Source organism: Mobula hypostoma, chromosome 1 (assembly GCF_963921235.1).
Source record: "Mobula hypostoma chromosome 1, sMobHyp1.1, whole genome shotgun sequence".
Taxonomy (NCBI): domain Eukaryota; kingdom Metazoa; phylum Chordata; class Chondrichthyes; order Myliobatiformes; family Myliobatidae; genus Mobula; species Mobula hypostoma.
This window is the reverse complement of record NC_086097.1, coordinates 50,737,569-50,760,569: the sequence shown is the minus strand read 5'-3', so window position 1 is coordinate 50,760,569 and position 23,001 is coordinate 50,737,569. Positions and strand designations below refer to the sequence as shown.

General features: G+C 40.0%; 1 protein-coding gene across 3 annotated transcripts in view; it reads left to right on the top strand.

Annotated features, from left to right (window-relative positions):
* The window catches only part of l2hgdh (L-2-hydroxyglutarate dehydrogenase), a 39,196-nt gene extending 38,148 nt beyond the window's left edge, over positions 1-1,048 (top strand). For all 3 annotated transcript variants that reach the window (XM_063048509.1, XM_063048507.1, XM_063048499.1), the window contains one exon: positions 649-1,048. In XM_063048509.1, the coding sequence (XP_062904579.1) occupies positions 649-844 (196 nt within the window). In that variant the 3' untranslated portion in view covers positions 845-1,048. The remainder of the gene's footprint in view (positions 1-648) is intronic.
* The last annotated feature ends 21,953 nt before the right edge of the window (positions 1,049-23,001 follow it).

Sequence of the window (23,001 nt, the reverse complement as noted above, 5' to 3'; positions counted from 1 at the left end):
TGTGAGAGCTCTTTGTCATTGTTCAAATGGTATTGAGGAATATATACACTGCATTTCATTATGAGGCACAAATGAATTAATTGGCTTTGCTGGTTTTTCTCTAGCCACCTACAGACTTAGAGTAGTAGTACAACCTTGAAAAGAGAAGTTTAGAGAACTAGTCACACTTCGGAAACTACGCAGTCTGTATTTGATATCGTCATGACATTGAGTTCTATTAGGAGTGCCTGACCTAAATTATCCTGTTGTCCAGAATATAAGAGCATATTTAAGAACCAATGTAGATGAAAATAAGATTTTTCAAAGACTAAGTTTTCAAATCTGCAACATAAAAGCTCAATATTAATATCTTGTTCAATTTTAATGTCATGTTCTTATGTTGAAGCTATCTTCAAACTGATCTATAAATTTAATTCACAGCTGAGTCAATATAAAAGAACATAAAATTAATGTCCACAATATAGTTCAAATTAAAACTCTCAGATTCACTGAAACAGAAAACGTAATGCATCATTTGGTATAATCTAATGTTTGAACTTATTAGGACACAATAACATTAGACTGTTTAAAGAGAATTACGGTTAAAGTTATTTGATTTGTATGTTACTATATGGTATGTAACCTCTTTGATTTGCTGTACTCCTGCAGAGGCCCATCCGGAGTAAGGGCACAAGCCTTGGACAAAAATGGTAATCTAGTAGATGACTTTGTGTTTGATGGAGGCTCTGGACCTATTGGGAGCCAAGTTCTTCATGTTCGAAATGCACCTTCACCTGCAGCAACCTCATCCTTAGCCATTGGAGAAATCATTGCTGATGAAGCAGAGAAACGATTTAATTTGTAGATTTTTATGGCTTTAATTTTGGAAGATGCAAAATTCTTAAACTCAGATTGAAAATTTGAATGCTACAGATTGTTCTGATTTTAAAATTCTTACACTATTGTATGTAACTTTCATTTCTGAATTTGATCAGTGGTATGTTTTTAATACAAGCTTAGACACTAAGAAAGTTTGCAATTTATTATTACTGTTGTACTGTAACTCGGGTACGAAATATTAAAATGAATTTCTTAAAAATCATGCTTTGAACTCCTTGCCTTTGAGTATTTGAGTATTGTATTGAAAAAGTACTTTGTAGTTCTTTGCTCAATGGAATGACTGAGACAAATAGTGTGTTTGGCTTTAAGAGAATGTAAACTCAAGAAAATAAAAAGCATATACTGATCAGCTGGGTGGGGGTGGGAAGAGAGTTGAACTGAGATGGAAAACAGCTGAGATAGAAACAGATCTACGAAGTATTTGTGCATAATATAAATTCCATTGCAAACACATTGACAGCGATTTGATGGTTGATAATGCTGCTTGTGTTTATTAGGGCTGGAGATCCTTTACAACCAAGTATGTATTTAGATTCAAAGAAAATATTTATCAAGGTACATCTGTGTCACCATATACAACCTTGAGATTCATTTTCTTGTGGGCAATCACAATAAATACAAGAAACACAATAGAATCGATGAAAGACCGCACGCAGCAGGACAGGCAACATTGTGCAACTACAAAAAGAAAGAGGATAAAAATACATATTAATAAAATGAACAATAAATAACAAGAAGCTGAGAGGACGGGTCCTTGAAAGTGAGTCCAGTTCAGTGTTGGGGCAAGTGAAGTTGATTTCATCTTTCCTATCTGTAAGTTGTTGATTTCTTGTTTGGATTTCCAGCATCTGCAGATCTTCTTGTCTTTGTTGATTCCTTGTTTGCTTTTATTCCCTTGGTGTTTGAATATTACTGGCTTAGGTTTCATAGTGAATGACAAATGTGATGGTGTGGTTTTTGGGCAAGAGGCATATCAGCCATTTCAGTCCTCCGATGGCATGCTTTTGTATTTTGTCTAATTACTGATTAAGAAGCCAAAGTAAACACTCATAACTCAAGTGCTGAGACAAATTTTTGTATCATACTGCTATCTCACTTTTAGCTCTCTTTCACATGCCTCTGGTGTGCCATTAACTATGCTTCTAATATCACACACAAAATGCTGGAGGAATTCAGCACGCCTGGCAAGATGTGAAAACTTCAAAGAATTGTCTATACTTGTAATTATGAACTGTCCTTTGTGTTTAGCAAATAAACATCGAGCCTCAATCACAAAGCAGTTAGACCTGTTCTGCCAGGGGTTTCTGCCTGCAGTAACCTTGTTTTGTCGAATAAAGAAACTGCCTTGTACCTACCGGTAACGCAACACTCTGATTTCATCCACGCCACGACAACGACGATCTGGCAACGCTGTTGTTTTCATGTCAGGGGAGCTGCATGCTGCATGGTACAGTATGTGTGTGCAGGCGTGTGTTGGATCCTTGCTGTTTTCATGGTATAAATGCTCATGCAAACCAAGGAAGGAGACATAAATCATACCTATGTAAAACAACATGTGAGGAATTCATCAATCTGATTGGATCCAGCATACTGGATCACATTATCGGTGAAGTGTAGAAATACAAGTATTATTCTGTTTCATTGGATTCTACTCCAGATATATCTAATGTGGACCAGCTGACTTTGACTGTGCACTATGTTTTGCTGTCTGGACCAGATGAAAGAATTGTGAAGTTTTTGGATATGGAGGGTCATAGTGCTGAACAGCTCGCTCAAAGTTTACTTGACTTAAAGGAAAATGGCATTGATATAAACGACTGCCGTGGTCAAAGTTATGACAATGCCAGCAACATGAGTGGCAAGTATAGTGGCTTACAAGCACAAATTAAAGAGTTGAATGAGTTTGCGGATTACATTCCATGTTTTGCACATTCACCAAATTTGGTTGGAAAATGTGCTGCTGAATGTTGTCAAGAAGCATTAGTTTTCTTTCAATTTGTAGAAAGCCTGTACACATTTTTTTCTGCTTCTACTTATCGGTTGGATCTCCTTTCTGCTGCATTATCTGATGGTGGTGCTCATTTGCCCATTGTGAAAAGAATGTCAGATACCAGGTGGTCAGCTCGTGCAGATGCAACTAAAGCACTTTTACACAGCTTTTCTGCAATAAAACAAGTCTTGGATGACATTTCAAATAACAATGATCAGAAGGCAGAATGTCGACAACAGGCTTGTGGACTACTTTCAACCATGATGAAGTTGGAAACAGGAATAATGGTCATATTGTGGGATCAAGTATTACAGCATTTCCAAATGACCAGTGCTTCTTTGCAATCTTCTGGCCAAGACTTGAACACAGCTTGTGCACCCTATGAATCATTGCATGGATATATTCAAGCTATATGGTCTACTTTTTCAGACATTGAGCAAAAAGCCAAGGATCCGACTAAGTGTGAAGATTATCAACAGCAAACTCGAAGAAAACACAAGAAAATTGTGCGTATGATGATTTCAATGGTTCCAGCACTCTTGATCCACTTGTTGAATCTCAAATGCCTTCTCAGTAGTTTAAAAGCCGAATATTTCTTGCCATTACTGACGGCTTGTTTTCTGCCCTGTCAAAAAGGCAGAAAGCTTATCTAAAGGTGAATGGTGTTTTTGGATTCCTTCATCAGTTACAGTCATTTACACCATGAAGAGATCTTAAAGAGGTCATCAAATCTTATTAAATCATATCCGGAAGAAAGTCTTAATGAAGAATTGTTGCAGTTTACTGAACTGTTGAAAACTGATCTTGCTTCTCGTATTGGCGCCAAACAAGACCTTGTAGAGTTACAGTTGTACTGTTTGATAACTGACAATTCTTTGGAGTCATGTTTTCCAAATGTAGAAAATGCCTTGTGCATCTATTTGTCACTCATGGTTACCAACTGCAGTGGAGAATGTTCATTTTCAAAACTAAAAAGGATTAAAAATGAACTAAGGAGCACCATGGGTCAAAACAGATTGAACAATCTCACCCTAATGAGCATTGAACATGAACTTCTGAGTGATATAGACATTTCCAGTATCATCAACAAATTTGCTCATGCTAAATATAGAAAATATAACATTTAAATTGTAGTTTTGTTACCTTTGATATTTGAAATTGATACCTACATGTAAGTAATACTATTACTGAAGTGTCAGACAATTGTCGTATTATCTGGCTGTATAGCAAATGAAAAAATTGAATTATTTTTACTATGCAAGTAAGTAATTTATGTTTTAATACTTACGTGCATTTTTAAAATTTAGGGCCCCTTCTAACATCTGCTACAGGCCCCGCACCAGCTTAATCTGGCCCTGACCAGGACACCACACCAAATCTGGCTATCCAGCTAAAAGGCCTAATTTTCTTCCAGACAGATAGAAATGCTGTGACCTCCAGCAAAGCCTGTGGAGAAGGTCTGTGTATTTATGTCAATAAGAACTGGTCTACATTCTGGAAGATGGACCTACACTCATCACATCAACAATAATGAATATGCGGGATTGGTGACTGTCTACATTGGAAAATGCATTGAGGATGTCATCGTGATTAAACTCTACAGTGCCAGGGCAAACCAGAAACTAAGGCTGACTGCAAAGGTTTGTGCACTGCTTAGGGAAGGGACACCACCTTTAGAGTGGGGGACCAGGACAACTCTAAGGCCAGTTAAAGTTACGCTCTCCCCTACCATCAGGAAGGTAAAGCCTTAGTCCTCAGAAAACTTACAGAAGCCTTTGAAACACCAGGGACACACTGCACATGTGGCAAGGTATACCAGCCAGAACCATCAACGACAGCAACACCTCCCTTCCTGATAGGCTGAATGCATTCTATGAGCGATTTGACACAGTTAATGATGTGACATCGAGAAAAGCCCCCTCACCCCTGAGAAACAGGCACCCTGTAGCCAAGGCGAGAAGAGTCCTAGGCAGGTAAACTCGTGCAGAGTTGCAAGGTTGGACAACATACCTGGTCAAGTGCTGAGGAACTGTGCAGCCCTGCTAACAGAGGTCTTAATGGATATCCTTAATATCTCTTTGAAACTGTCCATTGTCCCTACAAGCATCAAGGCAGCTACCATCATTCCAGTGCCCAAGAGAGTGGCAGTAGCTGGCCTAAATGATTACTGCCCAGTGACACTTACTTCAACAATCATGAAGTGCTTTGAGCAGCTGGTAATGGATCGTATAAAATTCCACATTCCATCTACTGTACACTGGACCCTTCCTAGTTTGCCTACTGCTTAAACTGGTCCATTGATGATGCCAAAGCCACTGCACTACACTTCACCCTATACCATCTAGAAATTGATGGTTCATACGCCAGGATGTTGATCATTGACCAGCTCAATCATCCCTCAGGTGCTGGTGGGTAAGCTGTCCTCATTGAGAATCAACACCCCTCCCTGTAACTGGATCTTGGACTTCTAGCTGGAAAGACCCCAGTCAGTCCGAGTTGGCAGCAATATCTCAAGCTCAATCATGCTAGGCACTGGTGCCCCCCAGGGCTGTGTGCTCAGCCCACTGCTGTCCATGCTGCTGGCTCACAGCTGCACTGCCAGATCCAGCTCAAAGCAAATCATTACGTTCTCTGATAATGCAACAGTGGTTGGCCTCATCAGCAACAATGATGAGTCAGCATACAGAAAGGAGGTAGAGAGTCTTGCCAGATGGTGTGAAAATAACAGTTCAAGTCTCAACATGGACAAAACAAAAGAGATCATTGCAGATTTCAGGAAGGCACGCCCCCTCCCCCTTTTCTTTCTCCATGGGCCTCCTGTCCCATGATCCTCTCATATCCCTTTTGCCAATCAACTGTCCAGCTCTTGGCTCCATCCCTCCCCCTCCTGTCTTCTATCATTTCAGATCTCCCCCTCCCACTTTCAAATCTCTTACTAGCTTTTCTTTCAGTTAGCCCTGACAAAGGGTCTCGGCCCAAAACGTCGACTGTGCCTCTTCCTAAAGATGCTGCCTGGCCTGCTGCATTCACCAGCAACTTTTATGTGTGTTGCTTGAAATTCCAACATCTGCAGATTTCCTCTTGTTTGCAAGGTCAATCACTCTCCATTTTGCATCAATAGCTCTGCCACAAACAGAGGGAAGAACACAGAGTTCATCAGTGTGCACACAATGGGTAATCTAAACTGGACCATGACTCTTCCTCCGCAGTCAAGAAGATACAGCAGCATCTGCACTTTCTGAGGAGATTGAGGTGTGCAAGCCTCTCTGCCCCCTGTTCTGACAACTTTCTACGTGAACACCATCAAGAATGTCCTGTCTGTCGGTATCACTGTGTGGTGCAGAAACCACAATTCATCAGACTTCAAGACCCTACAGAGGATCATAAAAACTGCTGAGAGGATTACTGAGGTCTCACTCCCAGTATTTGTGACATTTACTGGGAGCGTTATAGACGAAGGGCCTGAAGCATTGTTGAGGATCCCTACCACCCATCCCACAGTCTCTTTGACCCACTACCATCAGGAAGGAGGTACAGGTGCATCAGGACTAGGACTGCCAGGCTGGGTAACAGTTTCTTCCCTCAGGGTGTGAGACTAATGAGTACCCTGCTGCCACCGAGGTCTCGTCACTGTTTCACACTAAATGCATTTTAAGTTATATTTTATTAACTTATGGCAATATTTTGTGTTATGTGGCGTGTGATATATATTCTGTGGGTGCACCTCAGTCCAGAGGACCACTTACTTGTACAGTCAGATGACAATAGACTTGATCTTGAACTTGACAATAGGGACAAAAAGATACCCATTGTCGTCCTCCCACCCTGATGGCCACCTTCATGTATGGCTGCATCAGGCTGTGCATGGAACCTAAATATATGGGCACAGAGTACCCAGGGTTCTACCTGTCCCTGGTGTTGCAAACGATGGGTCTGGCCCTGCTGCCAGGCAACATCCCAGTCAGCTGGACTTTGCCGTGCTATCCATCCTTTGTGGAAAAGTTCTTCCTGACCAACACCTTTGACCACAAGTCCATCAGGTAGTGATCAGCACAGAATGCCCTGCAGACACGGCAGCAGAAGGATTTGATGGACACAGTGGGGTGGTTCCTCCAGCAGAATGTCGAGATCATCTGGCAGAATGCCTGATCGCCAGACCTCACCAACCTCGCATGGCTAGTGGGTTCATTTTAAATCTTCCTCGTCGTTACTGTTATATTTTGTAACTCCAGAAACTGATTGAATGAAAAACACGGGAGACAAGAAATGGGTCTATGTGGTTTTTCTTCAGTGAGGCACTCACATATGATGTGGTGGCATAATGATGAATGCCATTCACATACTTGTACATATAACCTGTAATTAATTATGTAAACAACAAAAAATGCTTAATCAAATAATATTGCTCAAATATTGCTGAAATATCAAACACACTACAACTAGGAGCTGTTGTAAAACAGCCTCATGTGCTATACCTTATCTCAGGCCTTCTGAAAATCCAAGCAAGTAACATCCACTGACTCTCCTTTGTCTATACTGCCTGTTACTTCCTTAAAGAATTCCAACAGATTTGTCAGGCAAGATTTCCCCTTAAGAAAACCATGTCAACTGTGGGCTTTTTTTAAATCACGTGCCTCCAAGTCTCCCGAAATCTCATCTTTAATGATGACTCCAACATCCTCTCAACCTCTGAAGACAGGCTGGCCAATAATTTCCTTTCTTCTGCCTCTCTCCCTTCTTAAGGAGTGGAGTGACATTTGCAATTTTCATGTCCTCCAAAACCATTCCAAAATCTAGTGATTCTTGAAAGGTTACTAATGTCTCCAGAATCCCCTCAGCTACCTCTTTAAGAACCCTGAGTTATAGTCAATCTGGTCCAGGTGGCTTGCCAACAGAAGGCAAAAGGTGGTTGTATATGGTTTGTATTCTGCATGGAGGTCGGTGACCAGTGGTGTTCCACGGGGATCTGTTCTGGGACCCCTCTTCTTTGTGATTTTTATAAATGACCTGGATGAAGAAGTAGAAGGGTGGGTTAGTAAGTTTGTGTTGACACGAAGGTTGTGGGTGTTGTGGATAGTGTGGAGGGTTGTCAGAGGTTACAGCGGGACATCAATAGGATGCAGAATTGGGCTGAGAAGTGGCAGATGGAGTTCAACCCAGTTAAGTGTGAAGTGGTTCATTTCGGTAGGTCCAATTTGAAGACAGAATATAATATTAATGTTAAGACTCTTGGCAGTGTGGAGGATCTGAGAGATCTTGGGGTCCGTGTCGAAAGGACACTCAAAGCTGCTGCGCAGGTTGACGGTGTTGTTAAGAAGGCGCATATGATCAACCGTGGGATTGAGTTCAAGAACCATGAGGTAATGTTACAGCTTGGTCAGAACCCACTTGGAATACTGTGTTCAGTTCTGGCCACCTCACTACTGGAAGAGAGTGCAGAGGAGATTTACAAGGATGTTACCTGGATTGGAGGGCGTACCTTATGAGAATAGGTTGAGTGTACTTGGCCTTTTCTCTTTGGAGCGACAGAGGATGAGAGGTGACCTGATAGGGGGGTATAAGATGATGAGAGGCATTGATCATGTGGATAGCTAGAGGCTTTTTCCCAGGGCTAAAATGTCTAACACAATGGGGCATCATTTTAAGGTGCTTGGAAATAGGTACCAAGGGGTTGTCAGGGGTACGTTTTTCACACGGAGAGTGGTAGGTGCGTGGAATGCACTACTGGCAGCAGTAGTGGAAGCGGATACAATGGGGTCTTTTAAGAGCCTGTTAGATAGGTACATGGAGCTTAGAGAAATAGAGGGCTGTGTGCTAGGGATATCCTAAGCAGCTTTTAGAGTAGGTTACATGGTCAGCACAACATTATGGGTCGAAGGGCCTGTAGGTGCTGTAAACTTCTATGTTCTATGTTCTATGATTTATTTAAGTTCGGACCTTTCAGTTTCCCAAGCATCTTCTTCTTAGTAATAGCAACCACACTCACTTCTGCCCCCTGACATTCTTAAATTTCTGGCATACTGCTAGTATCTTCCACAGTGAAGAATAGCACAAAATATTTATTAAGTTTATGCGCTCTCTCTGCCTACCTGCCTGTCCTTTTGACACAATGTGTATCCTTGGATGTTAAGCTCCCACCTATGATTTTCTTTCAGCCAGGACTCAGTGATGCCCTCAACGTCATACCTGCCAATCTCTAACTGTTCTAAGACATCATCTGCTCTATTCTATATACAGTGTGCATTCAAATATAGCACCTTCAGTCCTGTACTCAACCTTCTCAGTTTTGCACGTTACTTTTCAACTCATCTCACTGACTGCAATTTTGTCCTATCATCTGTCTGTCTTTCCTCACAGTCTCACTGCAAACTGCATCTACTTGTATACCAACTGCACCATTGTCAGCTTTATCATTCCAGTTCCCTACCCCTGCCAAATTAGTTTCAACCCTCCCAACAGCTCAAGCAAACCTGCCCACAAGGATATAGATCCCCCTTGGGTTCAGATGTAATTGTGTCTTTTTGAACAGGTCAAACCTTCCACAGAAGAGATCCCAATGGTCCAGAAATCTGAAACTCTGCCCGCTGCATCAATTCCTCAGTTAGCTAATATATTAAATGAATTTATACATATCGAATATGAATCTGTTAGCTTGATCTCAAATATTGAATTCAATTGAATTGAATTGAATTTTGAGTTTATTACTTACATCCTTCACATACATGAGTAAAAATCTTTACGTTACGTCTCCGTCTAAATTTATAGTAATTTGTAATAAATAGTATGTACACCAGGACAGCCAACATAACATAGAAATACAATTGTATCAGCATGAATTAAACAGACTGATTGGTGTAATAAGACCTGGTGGAAGAAGCTGTCCTGGAGTCTGTTGGACCTGGTTTTTATGCTGCGGTACCGTTTCCCGGATGGTAGCAGCTGGAACAGTTTGTGGTTGGGGTGACTCAGGTCCCCAATGACCTTCAGGCCCTTTTTAAACACCTGTCTTTGTAAATGCCCTGAATAGTGGGAAGTTCACATCTACAGATGCGCTGGGCTGTCTGCACCACTCTCTGCAGAGTCCTGCGATTGAGGGAAGTACAGCTCCCACACCAGGCAGTGATGCAGCCACTCAGGATGCTCTCAATCATGCCCTTGTAGAAATATTCTTCGGATTTGGGGTCCCATACCAAACTTCTTCAACTGTCTGAGGTGAAAGAAGCACTGTTGTGCCTTTTTCACCACACAGCCAAAATGTACAGACCACGTGAGATCCTCGGTGATGTGTATGCCGAGGAACTTAAAGCTGTTCACCCTCTCAACCCCAAATCTATTAATGTCAATAGGGGCTAGCCATTCCTCCTGTAGTCCACAACCAGCTCCTTTGTTTGAGCATCAGTCTGGATTTAACTAATATTTGGGGGTATAATTATTTATCGGTGTCAAGATCAATGAGTTTGCTCCAGTTTCTTAAAAAAGAATATCTGACTTAAAATTCTGGGAAAAAATAAGTCAGATGACTTCCAGAGAGGAAATGACTAAAGACAGCACAAATGCCTATGTCTTATTTTAGTCATAGTTATGATAATGTTTTAGTCATAATTATATGGAGCTAGTAATGTTACTGTAAATGTTATTGTCCTTACTTGCCAAAAAAATGTGAGGTAGTAAAGCAGCAAAACAAAGCATAACAATTAAAAGGCAACAAAAGATGCTGGAATTCAGAAATAAATCAGAAAATGTTGGCAACACTCCTCTGTAGCAGGTTAGGCAGCACCTAATAAAATTAAAGTTTCAAGCTGAAGACTTCTCAAAACTGGGAAAGTGAAAGCAAAATAGTTTACAGAATTTTCCATTTTTATGTGTTTGGGCACTTTTTGAGGATAATAAGAAAGCAGTGGTGCACAAATTTGGCCCAATCATTGAAAAAATGTTAAAGAAATCTCCATTGACTGTCATTAGTGTGCCATGAATTTTACTGAGGTACAACAGCAATCGAAAATAATACAGGAAATGGAGAGTGGCAATAGGAAACAAATGTCATCTATTAACAGCAATCAAAGCTAAATATACATGGGATAAAAACACTAATAAACAAAACAAGATGAACAGGCTTGGAAGTATTTTACAATATACACTCATCAGAATCTTAGAGGCCATGTCTCCTACATACTTCAAAAAACTCACTTCCAGAAAGACATGAGTGTTAAGCAGATAGAGGAAGTTATTAATGGTGAAAGGATTCCTGTTGAGATTTCCTTGTGTTATTCATTTTTAGATTCTAATGGGGGAGGGGAACTGACAGGATGGGTGTAACATCATCTGGAACAGCCAGGTATTATTGTGCATTACTTGTTTGTTGATGTGTCTTGTCTTTTTCTATTTGCCTATTTTCTTTGCGGTGTAGTGCATTGCACCTCTAGATATTCCCAGAATGGCAGGGGTAAATTATTTGGCTAACTGTTGACAGTGGATGCTTCTTTGGATTACCGAGCCATTCGCCTCCTTTCAAAGAATGATGAAATGACTGCAACTAATATTACCACATACAGCACTAAAAAAGCTGTTTGGGTTCACGGCTTTTGTTATTTGATTAAAGAGCTAAGTTACCTGTCAGCATAATTAACAACTGCTTTGATTCTATCTATTCTAATCTTGCGCGGGCTGCTAAGTATATCTGGAGGTTTCTGAGTAAGCAAGCCTCTTCACGTTAAAGATGGTAGTAAGATCCTGTATAATGACAGTGATACAGATTCCTTACAGACTGATTCCTTTCTTAGAGACTGGAATTTAAGAAATCCAGAGCATTTGTGAGAGATAATTAAGTAAGATTTGGGACTTCAGTCTTGAGAGACTTGCTTCTGTTCTCTAGAGATGTGCTTCTGTTATTTCATACTAGTTTTCCATTCCAGGAGAGTGAAAGTGCAACAAGAGTCTCGTGCTAGTCCTGGATTCTGGGGGAGGTATTCTGCTTCATTTTTGGCCTATTCTGATATGTTGCTGTATCCAACATTTAACTAAATTACCTTGATTAAACCTTTCTATTATTGTATCTCAAAAAAATCTACCCATTTACTCAGACCCATTTGCCTTCAAATGATGCTCCTTGATTAACCAAGGCTAAAATAAGAAAGCCTTCATTCATGCCTGTTTCTTCTGTAAAGTACTGCTTTTTTCTGCAGACCTAAAAGACATGCTGACACATTAAATGTTCTTTGACCGCAAAGATGATCACAGCAGACAGTCATCCTGGATTATATTGTGTCAGAGTAGTGGACACAATAAAACTGGAGGGTTTTTTGCAACAAAATATTCAATGTCCTGCCTTGTTGAAATATGGATAAAATGGTTAAAGAGCAACATTTTCTGAAAAATAGAAACAAAAATACATTAAAATCACACTAAACATGTAGTAAAACAAAAGAAAAAATGTTTTTGTCTTATTGGATATCACTGTAAAATCAGTGATGCGAAAGTTTAACTGGTGTCTGAGCTAACACCTTGCAATATCTTGATTACAACTTAGCAAATCTTATTGTGAACATTCAGGAGAACGTCTTAATTAAAAATACTGGAATAATTAGGAGGAAGAAATTAGGGATGAAAATGTGATCAAATGATTTTGAATAAGCTATTAGAGTAAGCCTGATTTGCTGAAGATTCTGCCGCAGAATTGCTGCATGCTTACAAGCTGTGGGACATGGCAGAAATGTAAGACTTCTCAAAGCGAGTGAAGTGAGCCTGTGCAAAGCCATGTGGAGAATGGAACTGATAAATTTCTGGATGAACAACCCATGCAGCTCAGAAGGAAGGGGGTGATAGGCGTCAGGTTTGCTATTCCAGATTATCTTTCAGGTGCTGTGCTTTACATCGGTCACTGTCCATGGAAAGTTGAACACTATAGTGTAGCACAGTGAATATGTTGTGGATAATCATCTCAACACTAACAGATGTAGGTTGGGTCAAAAATGAGGAATTTTGCAGAGCTTATTTGTAGTAACATAATACTTGAAACTCAATTTTTAAACACAGAGGCCACTCTTAATATTGTTTAATTTATACTATGGAAAAAGAATAAACAATGGGAAATTTTAATGTCAGATTTATAGATTGGGAAATGAGCATGCTAAGGCCAATGAAGGAAAGGAATTTCTAAATTGTGTACAGGAGAATATTTTTGATCAATATGTCTCTAATCTGACAGGGTCAAAATAAACTTTCACTTGGAAAGCCCAGGGTTAATCAGGTGCCGTGCTTGATATGTTAAAGGCAAATTGCATCTGATGAAATAAAGTGAATTTATTAGGATAATGGAGAAGATTGATCATGGTATTTTAGTACACACTGTAGAACATAGAACATTACAGCACTGTACAGGCCATTCAGCCCACAATGTTGTGCTAACCTTTTAAACTACCCTAAAATCAATCTAACCATTCCCTCCTACATGGCGCTCTAATTGCTGCCATCCATGTGCCTATCTAAGAGTTTTGTAAATGTTCCTAATGTATCTGCTTCTACCACCATCCCTGGCAGGGATTACACACAACCACCACTCTGTGTAAAATCCTTACCTCTGACATCCTCCCTTTAATTTCCTCTAATCTCCTTCAAGGACTAGCCTTTCATATTAGCCAATTCCACCCTGGGAAAAGTCTCTGACTGTCCTACGCCTCTTGTCATCTTGTACACCTCTATCAAATCACTTCTCATCCTCCTTTGGTCCAAAGAGAAAAGGCCTATACTGTATACAGCTGGTTCGGGCGGTAGGGGTTCAGATTTCTGGATCATTGGTATCTCTTCTGGGGAAGGTATGATCTGTGCAAAAGGGACAGCTTACACCTGAACTCAAAGCGGACCAAAGTCCTTGCAGGTAGGTTTGCTAGAGTTGTTTGGGAGGGTTTAATCTAATTTGGTAGGGAGATAGGAGCAAGAGTTATAGAGCTGAGGGTGAGGTAGTTGGTTTACAAGCAGAGGCTGTGTAGTGAGATTCCTAGCCAGGAGAATAAGGTAGTTAAACGTATAGCACAGTTGCAGATTAACATGTATGACATTGTGGGCATTACTGAATGATGGCTGAAAGAAGATTATAGCTGGGAGATTGATGTCCTAGGATACACATTGTATGGAAAGGACAGGCAGAAAGGCAGAGGGGGTAGTGTGGCTTTATTGGTAAAAAATGAAATCAAATCAGTAGAAAGATATGACTTAGGGTTGGAAAGTGTTGAATCGTTGTGGGTAGAACTAAGGAACTGCAAGGAGTCAAAAAGACTCTGATGGGAGTTACAGTATATACAGACCCAAAAACAATAGTAAAGGTGTGGTCAAAGGGGTGATATTATGATAGTCATGGGGAATTTCAATATGTGGGTAGATTAGAAAAATCAGGTTGGTGCTGGATCCTAAAAGGGGGAATTTCTAGAATATCTGTGAGAAGCGTTTTTAAAGCAGCTCATGGTTGAGCCCACAAGGGGATCAGCTATTCTGGATTGGGTGTTGTACAATGAACTGGAATTGATTATAAAGCTTAAGATAAAGGAACCCTTAGGCGCCAGTGATCATAATATGATTGAATTCATCCTGAAATTTTGAGAAAGAGAATCTAAAATCAGATGTATCAGTATTATATTGGAGTAAAGGGGGTTACAGAAGCGTGAGAGAGGAGCTGGCCAAAATTGAATGGAGAAAGAACACTGGCAGGGGTGATGGCAGAACAGCAATGGCTGGAATTTCCAGAAGCAATTCAGAAGGCACAAGATATATACATCCCAAAGAGGAAGAAGTGTTCTAATGGCAGGATGACACAAGTGTGGCTGACAGGAGAAGTCAAAGCCAACATAAAAGCCAAAGAGAGGGCATATAATAGAACAAAAAATAGTGAGAAGTTAGAGGATTGGAAAGCTTTTAAAAACCAACAGAAGACAGCTAAAGAAAGCATTAAGAAGGTAAAGATGGAATATGAAGGTAAGCTAGCCAATAATATTAAAGATGATACCAAAAGTATTTTCAGACACATAAAGTGTAAAAGAGAGGGGAGAATAGATAACAGACTGCTGCAAAATGATAGTAATGGGGGACAAGGAAATGACAGATGAACTGAATAAGTATTTTCCATCACTCTTCACTGTGGAAGATACTAGTGGTATGCCGGAGGTCCAAGAATGTCAGGGAACAGAGTGAAGTTGGCTTTATAGGGAGAAAGTTTGTGGGAAACTGAAAGGTCTGAAAGTAGATAAGTCACCTGGATCAATGTTATATACCCCAGGATTCTGAAAGAAGTGGCTGAAGAGATTGTGGAGGCATTATCAATGATCTTTCAACAGTTAATTGATTCTGGCATGGTTCTAGAGGAATGGAAAATTGCAAATGTCACTCCACTCTTCAAGAAGGGAAAAAAGCAGAAGAAAGGACATTATAGGCCAATTAGTCATTATAGGAGTCGATTGATAAGGATGTGGTTTCAGGGTACTGGGAGGCACATGATAAAATAGGCCATAACCAGCACAGTTTCCTCAGGGAAAATCTTGCCTGACTAATCTGTTGGAATTCTTTGAAGGAATAACGAGAAGGATAGACAAAGGAGAATCAGTGGATGTTGAGTACTTGGATTTTCAGAGGACAATTGCAAGGTGCAACACATGAGGCTGCTTAACAAGTTAAAAGCCCATGGTATTACAGGTAAGATACTAGCATGGGTAAAGCAGTGAGAGACAAAGAGTGGAAAGGAAGGGAGCCTTTTCCGGTTGGCTGCCGATGACTAGTGGTGTTCCACAGTGGTCTGTGTTGGGACCGATTCTTTTTATGTTATATGTCAATAACTTGGACAAAAGAATTGATGACTTTATGACCAAGTTCTCAGACGATATAAAGACAGGTGGAGGGGAAGGTAATTTTGAGGAAGTAGGGAGGCTCAGAAGGACTTAGACAGATTAGGAGAATGGGCAAAGAAGTGACAGATGGAATACTGTGCTGGGAAGTGTACGGGCACACACATTCTTAGAAGAAATAAAAGCATAGACTGTTTCTAAATGGAAAGAAAATTTAAAAATCTGAGGTGCAAAGGGGCTTGCAAGTCCTCCTGCATGGTTCACTAAAGGTTAATTTCCCCCCCCCACTCCCCAGGTCAACCTCCAAGGGTGTATGTATACAGGACATTTGATTATGAAAAAAAACAACAATTTATTTGATCACATATTGAAACACACACACACACACACACACACATATATATATATATAAAACCGGCTGGTGGCATAGTGGCATCAGCGTCGGACTTTGAGACGCAAGGTCCTAGGTTCGAATCCAGTCAGCTGGCCCCCCCTGCATGCTTTCCATCTGTGCTGGGTTACAAGCTGGTGATCTGTTTGGAAACACACCCGACAGAAGGCAATGGCAAACCATTGCTGTAACTTGCCTCGTACGTGGTTCCCCACAAGATCAGAGAGGCGTGGAGGGAAATCATCCGCTAACCAGAGAAACTCCAGATGCGACCTACCTTTCTTTCTATGTATATATTCCTTGTTGAGTATTTTGTTGGCAGTCTCAATGCTAATAGCTAAATGCTAATACAAATAGCTTTTCTATTTCTTTTGCAAATTTCCCTTGTACTGTGATGTGGCTTGCTTGGCAGATTTGAGCATTTTGCTGGCAGTCTCAACCTCATAAAATATGTACTTATATTATATTATATTATCATGGAGTCATTTTTTTATTCTATTACAACTTTAAGCAAGTCTACAGGGAGTTTGGCCACTTCACGTGGACATCAATAGAGTAGCTCCTTGGCAGCTAGCCAGCTAGTTTAAATAACATTAGCTATGCTAATGAATGAATGATACCTGTTAAACTCACCTCAACATGTCTTTTACAGTCATTGAACCCACTATGGGTGATAGAAAAGTCGCTGTTGCAAACAGTGCAGCGAGCAACACTGTCATTATTTTTGACCCCTATTAGGCAGGGGTACACTTTAGTGTAGTCTGGGGTGACGTACATTTTATATTTTCTTTTTTCGGAATACTCTGCCATGGCGCTGCAGGACATTAAACTGAACTGATGGACAATGAAAGAGAGAGAGAGGTCTACTTAGCACAAAGAGAGACCAATCAGGATGCTCTCTCTGTCACTCTCTTGGTACGCCTGTCACTCCCTCTCTCTGTCTCTCTCTCTTTCCCTCTTGCTCGCTCACTCTCAAAAAAATCGATTTCCGGGATATTGTATATAAATTGCGGGTGTCAGGGAGCTGCTATCAATATGCGGAAGACTCCGGAACTTCCGGGAGAAGTGGGATGTCTGCAAATGCAATGTTAGCGCTCATTTCAAGAGGACTAGAATATAAAAACAAGGATGTAATGTTGGGGCATTATAAAGCACTGGTGAGGCCTCTCTTGGAGTATTGTGAACAGTTTTGGGCCTCATATCTGAGAAAGGATGTGTGACATTGGAGAGGGTTCAATGGAGGTTCACAAAAATTATACCTGGATTGAATGGCTTGTCATATGAGGCTCTGGGCCTCTACTCACTAGAATTCAGAAGAATGAGAGGTGACCTCATTGAAACCTATAAAATGTTGAAAGGCCTCAGTAGACTGGATGTGGAGTGGATGCTTCCTATGGTGGGGGAGTCTAATACCAGAGGACACAGCCTCAGAATAGAGGCATCCTTTCAGAACAGAGATGAGGAGGAATTTCTTTTGCTAAATAGTGGTGAATCTCTGGAATTCTTTGCTGTGGAACAGGCAGCTGTGGAGGCCAAGTCATTGGGTATACTTAAGGCAGAAGTTGATAAATTCTTGATTAGTCAGGGTATGAATGGATACAGGGAAAAGGCTAGGAAGTTAGGACTGAGAGGAAAAATGGATCAGCCACATCAAAATAGTGGAGCAGACAGTGGAACAAGTTCTGTTCCTATATCTTATGTTCTTAAGTAGCCAGTGTGAGCTTGACAGAATCAATGGTTGTTTGTCATGATGTATCATAGGATGAAGTAAATATGTGGATGTTACTGGATTTCCATTACCTATCAACTCTGGCACAGCTAAGAATCAGCCATTATTATGGGCCTGGAGTCATGCATGCAGTAGATTAGTCTGGGTAAAGATGGCAGATATCATCCTCTGACAATATTAGTGAACTAAATTGTTTCTACAGCAATCTACTACAGTTCATAATAACTGCTACTGAGACCAATATTCTTTTAATTGCTAGATTTATTTAATTACTTGAATTTAAGCTTCCTCGCAACCGTCACGGATGCATTCCTCTCTCTTGATCAGCTGGTCTACAACTCCGACTCCCAATCCATTAACTTAAGCATTATAGCACAATACCCACATGTTGATAATTACTTGGTTGGTGGAGTGGGAAAGGCACTCCAGAGATGATTTTGCAAAAGAGTAAAAAAGAGATGTATTGGGAAAATGAAAGTGGAATTAGAATACACAATTTCAATTCAAGAGTGAAGTTTTTTAGGTTTTGTTTCACATGGTAATAAATGTACTTTGAACTTTGAACATGGTCATGCATACATTGCAATATGGTAAAGTCAAGTACTATAGCCTTGTTTCCTTATTCCCAACCCTTTGACAATAATACAAAAGCAAAACACCATGGATACTAGAAATGTGACATGAAAGCAGAAAGTATTAGAAATACTCAGAAAGTCAGGCAGCATTTGTAAAGGGAAAAATATAGTATTAATGCTTTGAGTCATAAGGTTTTTGATCTGAAATATTAGTGCTATTACTCTATAGATTCTGTTTAACCAGTTGAGTAGTTCCAGTATTTCTTGCTTTTATTTCACACCCTATTTACTGAAAGACAATCTACCCATTCTAGGTATTAATCTGGTAGTAGATGGAATAGAGTAACCTAGTAAACCGCTGACTTGATTCCAATGCATTAACTCTCTTTCTTACATACAGGGACAAATACGGTGCACAGCACTTGGGATATTGTCTCACTAATAGCCTATGTGGTTGAAGTATGACCCAGTCAGTGATGTACTGCAGGGATGAAATAGAAGACAGTCGAGCAGTTTGACTTGGACTCAATCCTGACTGTGGGTGCTATCAGAGTGGAGTTTGCAGATTTGCCCTGTGACAACATGCATTTTCCTCTCACACCCAAAGATGTACTTGTAGGTGTGACACTTTGGTTCTGCTGGCTGCGTAAATCCAGGGAAGACAATCTCTGGCCTCACCAAACGTGTGAGATTGAGATGCAAAACCCCCTGTTTGTGTGGATACTGTGTGATGTCTCACCCTGTTACACATCAGTACCACGAAATAACAGACAGCACACCATAGACAATTAAACGATTTAGCTTTATAATTCTAAATTTGACTAAAGGGTTAGTAAAGTAAAACAAAAAGAAGAGGGCCCATTTTAATGAAACAGTCTAATGTGCACATGTTGGAGCTCAGGGTTTCCCTTTCGCCGATCCTCCATCGATTTCCCCAGGCTTCGTCAACTCCCAGCTCCTCTCCAAGTCCACTCCTTTCTGCTGTCTATGACCTCTCCTTTCTGGCATCTTCTCTCTCCATCTCCCGCCAAATAAAAGTCCCAGATCGCCTCAGTGTCAGGCACACAACATGAAAACACACTCCCTTCATTCGACAGCTCATATTCCAAAGCACCCATTATCTCTAACCATAACCCAAACACTGCTTCTACAGAAAACCCATTACATTAGCGGTGAAACCTTTCCCAGGGTGTTACATCGGTTAGTTAGCTGCAGTAAAGTCCCTAGTGTGTGTTACTGCCTGGAGAGTTGGTGGGGAATGTTGTGTTTTGTCACTCCAAAACATAAAAACTCATTGAAAATTAGGAAAACACAGAGCCGAGAGATAAACGTGTGCATTCCATTTTTACTTCAGTGAAGTGCGCACTTATCACATGGTAGCATCATGACGTATGCAATTTACATATTTTTACATATAATTTGTAATATGTTATTTAGATAAACAATAATGCTTAACCAAACAATATATTTACAATATTACTCAAATATTAAGTCCACAACAGGGAATTTATAGGCTTGTGAGAGAGATTTGATCACAGGGAAATGTGAGGAGTGGGACTGATGTGAATGCTTAAAGAGCCCAGTGGGTTAACTAGCCACCTGTGTTGTAACAAAAACTTGCTTGGGTTTTCCAGATGTTGAGAAGTTTTTTCTTAATATAACTGGTACAAACTATTGTATAACAAAGATAGAAATATGTCAATAAAACGACAAATTGTTACACTAATAGCTACTATCTGAATGGGTCAGTTAGTTCACAGGTACAGCAAAATGATCATCTTTTCTACAGTGCTTCTCTAGTCTGTTGAAATACGAAGTGGCCAACTGGAAAGCACTCATTCTCCACGTGTGTAATGGCTCTGATTGAAATGGCTGAGATTATACCAATAGTGGAGCATGACCTCAGTAATGTGTTATACTATTGGGTGGTGAGATGTTTATAAATTAATTCCTGCAACCTGTCCTAGAAATTAATAGGCTTTGCTTCAATTCCTTTCCAGTTTACTTTGAAACCAAGTTTCAATAAGCTTCCATTGCCACCAATACAAAAACTATGAGAACTGCAACAAGCCATCAGGTATGTTGAAGTGAAAATCTGGATATGCATTATAATTAACCTCACATACCGTATAATTATGTGTCAATTGTGCAAAGAAATGAATTAATATTTACCATCCAATATATCCATTTAAAAAAATACTCCAAATCTCAATTTTTCTTGTTTGTAATTTTATTTCATGGTATTTTCTTGATTATACTGTGACTATTACAAGACGATTGCTTCAAGTTTACACACAGAAAATCTAATGGTGATTTAGTAGCACAAGTCACAGCATATACATTTACAATTTCACTGGAAGGAATTTGAATATTTTGGTTTTGTCAAACTGAAGAAGTTTTGTACTTTGTAAAGCTTAAGAAATGAACTTGTATCTTCAAGACATACTTCATCTTCTTCCCTTTGCTGGATTTCTTCTTTTCTATTGGTAATTGTGATTTCAGTAAAATATTAAATAACCTATTCAGAATATAATAGAATGTTAGAATATAAATATAGCAAGGCAGGGTGGCTTTTGAACAGCTGCCTATCTTTAAAGTACATGCAGAAACTAATAGAGGAAAAAATGACACAGAAGCATGATGTAATTACTGAGTTATGCAATAACTTTATGTTTTGTGTTCATTCTTAGAATAAAACAGAGGTCAATAAGCTTTCTGCATTCTTCAAGATCAGATCAATAAATACCTCCAGGGAAATAATATTATTTTACTTCAGCTAGTAACAATGAAATTTATCTGCTCCATTTTGCAAAGGTTTTATTTGCTTTATTTACCATAAAATAAATGGTGATGATGAAGTGAAAATTTTTACTAATGCTTGAAAAAAACATATCCTATTCATACTAAAATGAAGAAAATGACAATGTCCCCATATATTAACTGATTCTTCTTGCTGATGATAATATATGCCCCATATTTCATTGTTCATTATAATGGATTCATTTAACTTCTGTTCATTTAGTCAAATGCAACATTTATTTCAGGATTCAAAGTCAAGAAACCTTGAGTTGTTTCAGAATTCAAAAACGTCAGACATGTTAATGGGAGACTTTAGTTCTATTCTGTATTATCTTGCCCGGCTTCACAAAGAGCAATTTATGTCTTTCCTTTCCTCCCTAGAAGGAAATCAAATTTATGGAGACACAAGAGACTGTGGATGCTGGAACGTGAAACAAAAACATTAACAGCTCAAAGTATACAGCAGCTAAAGAAGTGCATATGGAGGCTGAAGGATGCCTGTCGCATTCCTACACAGAGTCTTTATCTAAAATTTCACCAATCCTTTGCCTCCACAAATGCTGTTTGACCCACTAGGTACTTGTAGCTGTTTATTATTTGAATCAAGTGCTCTGACTTTGAATCCCAATGTTATTCATTGAACCGTCTGGGGATCTGTACAAGGTTACTGAATTCAAAGTTATTTGAGATTTGGTCCTTTGATGGTGTGAAAAGAAGAAAAGTGCTTGATGCTACAGTTTGGTCCTATTTTAAGTGATTCCTTGAGTTTATATTGGTAGATTCTCTTGTCAAAATCTATATTAAGCAATTCTCAAACCTGACAGAGCATCTCCAGGCTGAAATGTTAACTTAGTTTCTATATACATGGATGCTGTCTTACCTGCTGATGGCTTCCTGTTTTGCTTTTGTTTCAGAATTCCAAAATCTGACCTGTTGAGATTGTCTTGAAACATTGTGTCTCCATAAATTTTATTTCCTTTCAGGAAAGGGAAAGGAATGACAGTAATTGCTCTCGGTAAAGCCAGTCTAGATAATACACAATGGAACTAAAATCTCTCATTAAAAGATCTGACAGGTTTTCTTTCTAATCACCCTTCCAGACACCAGCCCTAAATTGGTGGAGAATCTGAACCGTAACACTAGATGGCTGCCTTCTGCTCTTTTCACAAAGGCAGACCATTCGTATTTCAGATATAATTCCTAATTGCTGTTCATCGGGTTGTGAAGTGCCTGGCAGGCAGGGTGGACTTTGGGGGCAAAAGAGTCCGGGCAAGGAAAGCAGAGACAGAACTAAGGGATTGTGGATCAGAGAGAGTTTGTCGGAAAAGAGTTGAAGAGATTGTAGTTTAGGAAGGTAATGCAGAGAAAATGTTATCAGAGTGCCCGTGAAAGAGATTGGGAGAGAAGGCATGATCAGAGAGAGATTGCGTGGCAGGAGTTACGACGAACCATTCAGGCCAAGGAGGATACAAGCATCTGGGAAGAAGACAAGAAACAGAAGCACATCTGAGGGCATCAGTTTGTGAGGAAATAGGAAAGTGCCGGGGAGGTAAACGATGCACGGAATTTCTCTAGGGCAGGGGTTCCCAAACCTTTTCATGCCATGGACCAATGCTGTTAAGCAAGGGGTCTGTGGACCCTAGGTTTGGAACCCCTGCTCTAGGGCATGTTGAGTGCAATTCAGAATGGTGAGACTGAGTGAGGAGAAGAGAGGGAAATTCCTGGTCCAAAACCAGATAAAAGTATGTTGAAGATATTTACATTTTCCATCACCTCATCCTCCCCTCTCCTAGGCTGTCAGTTGTTGCAAG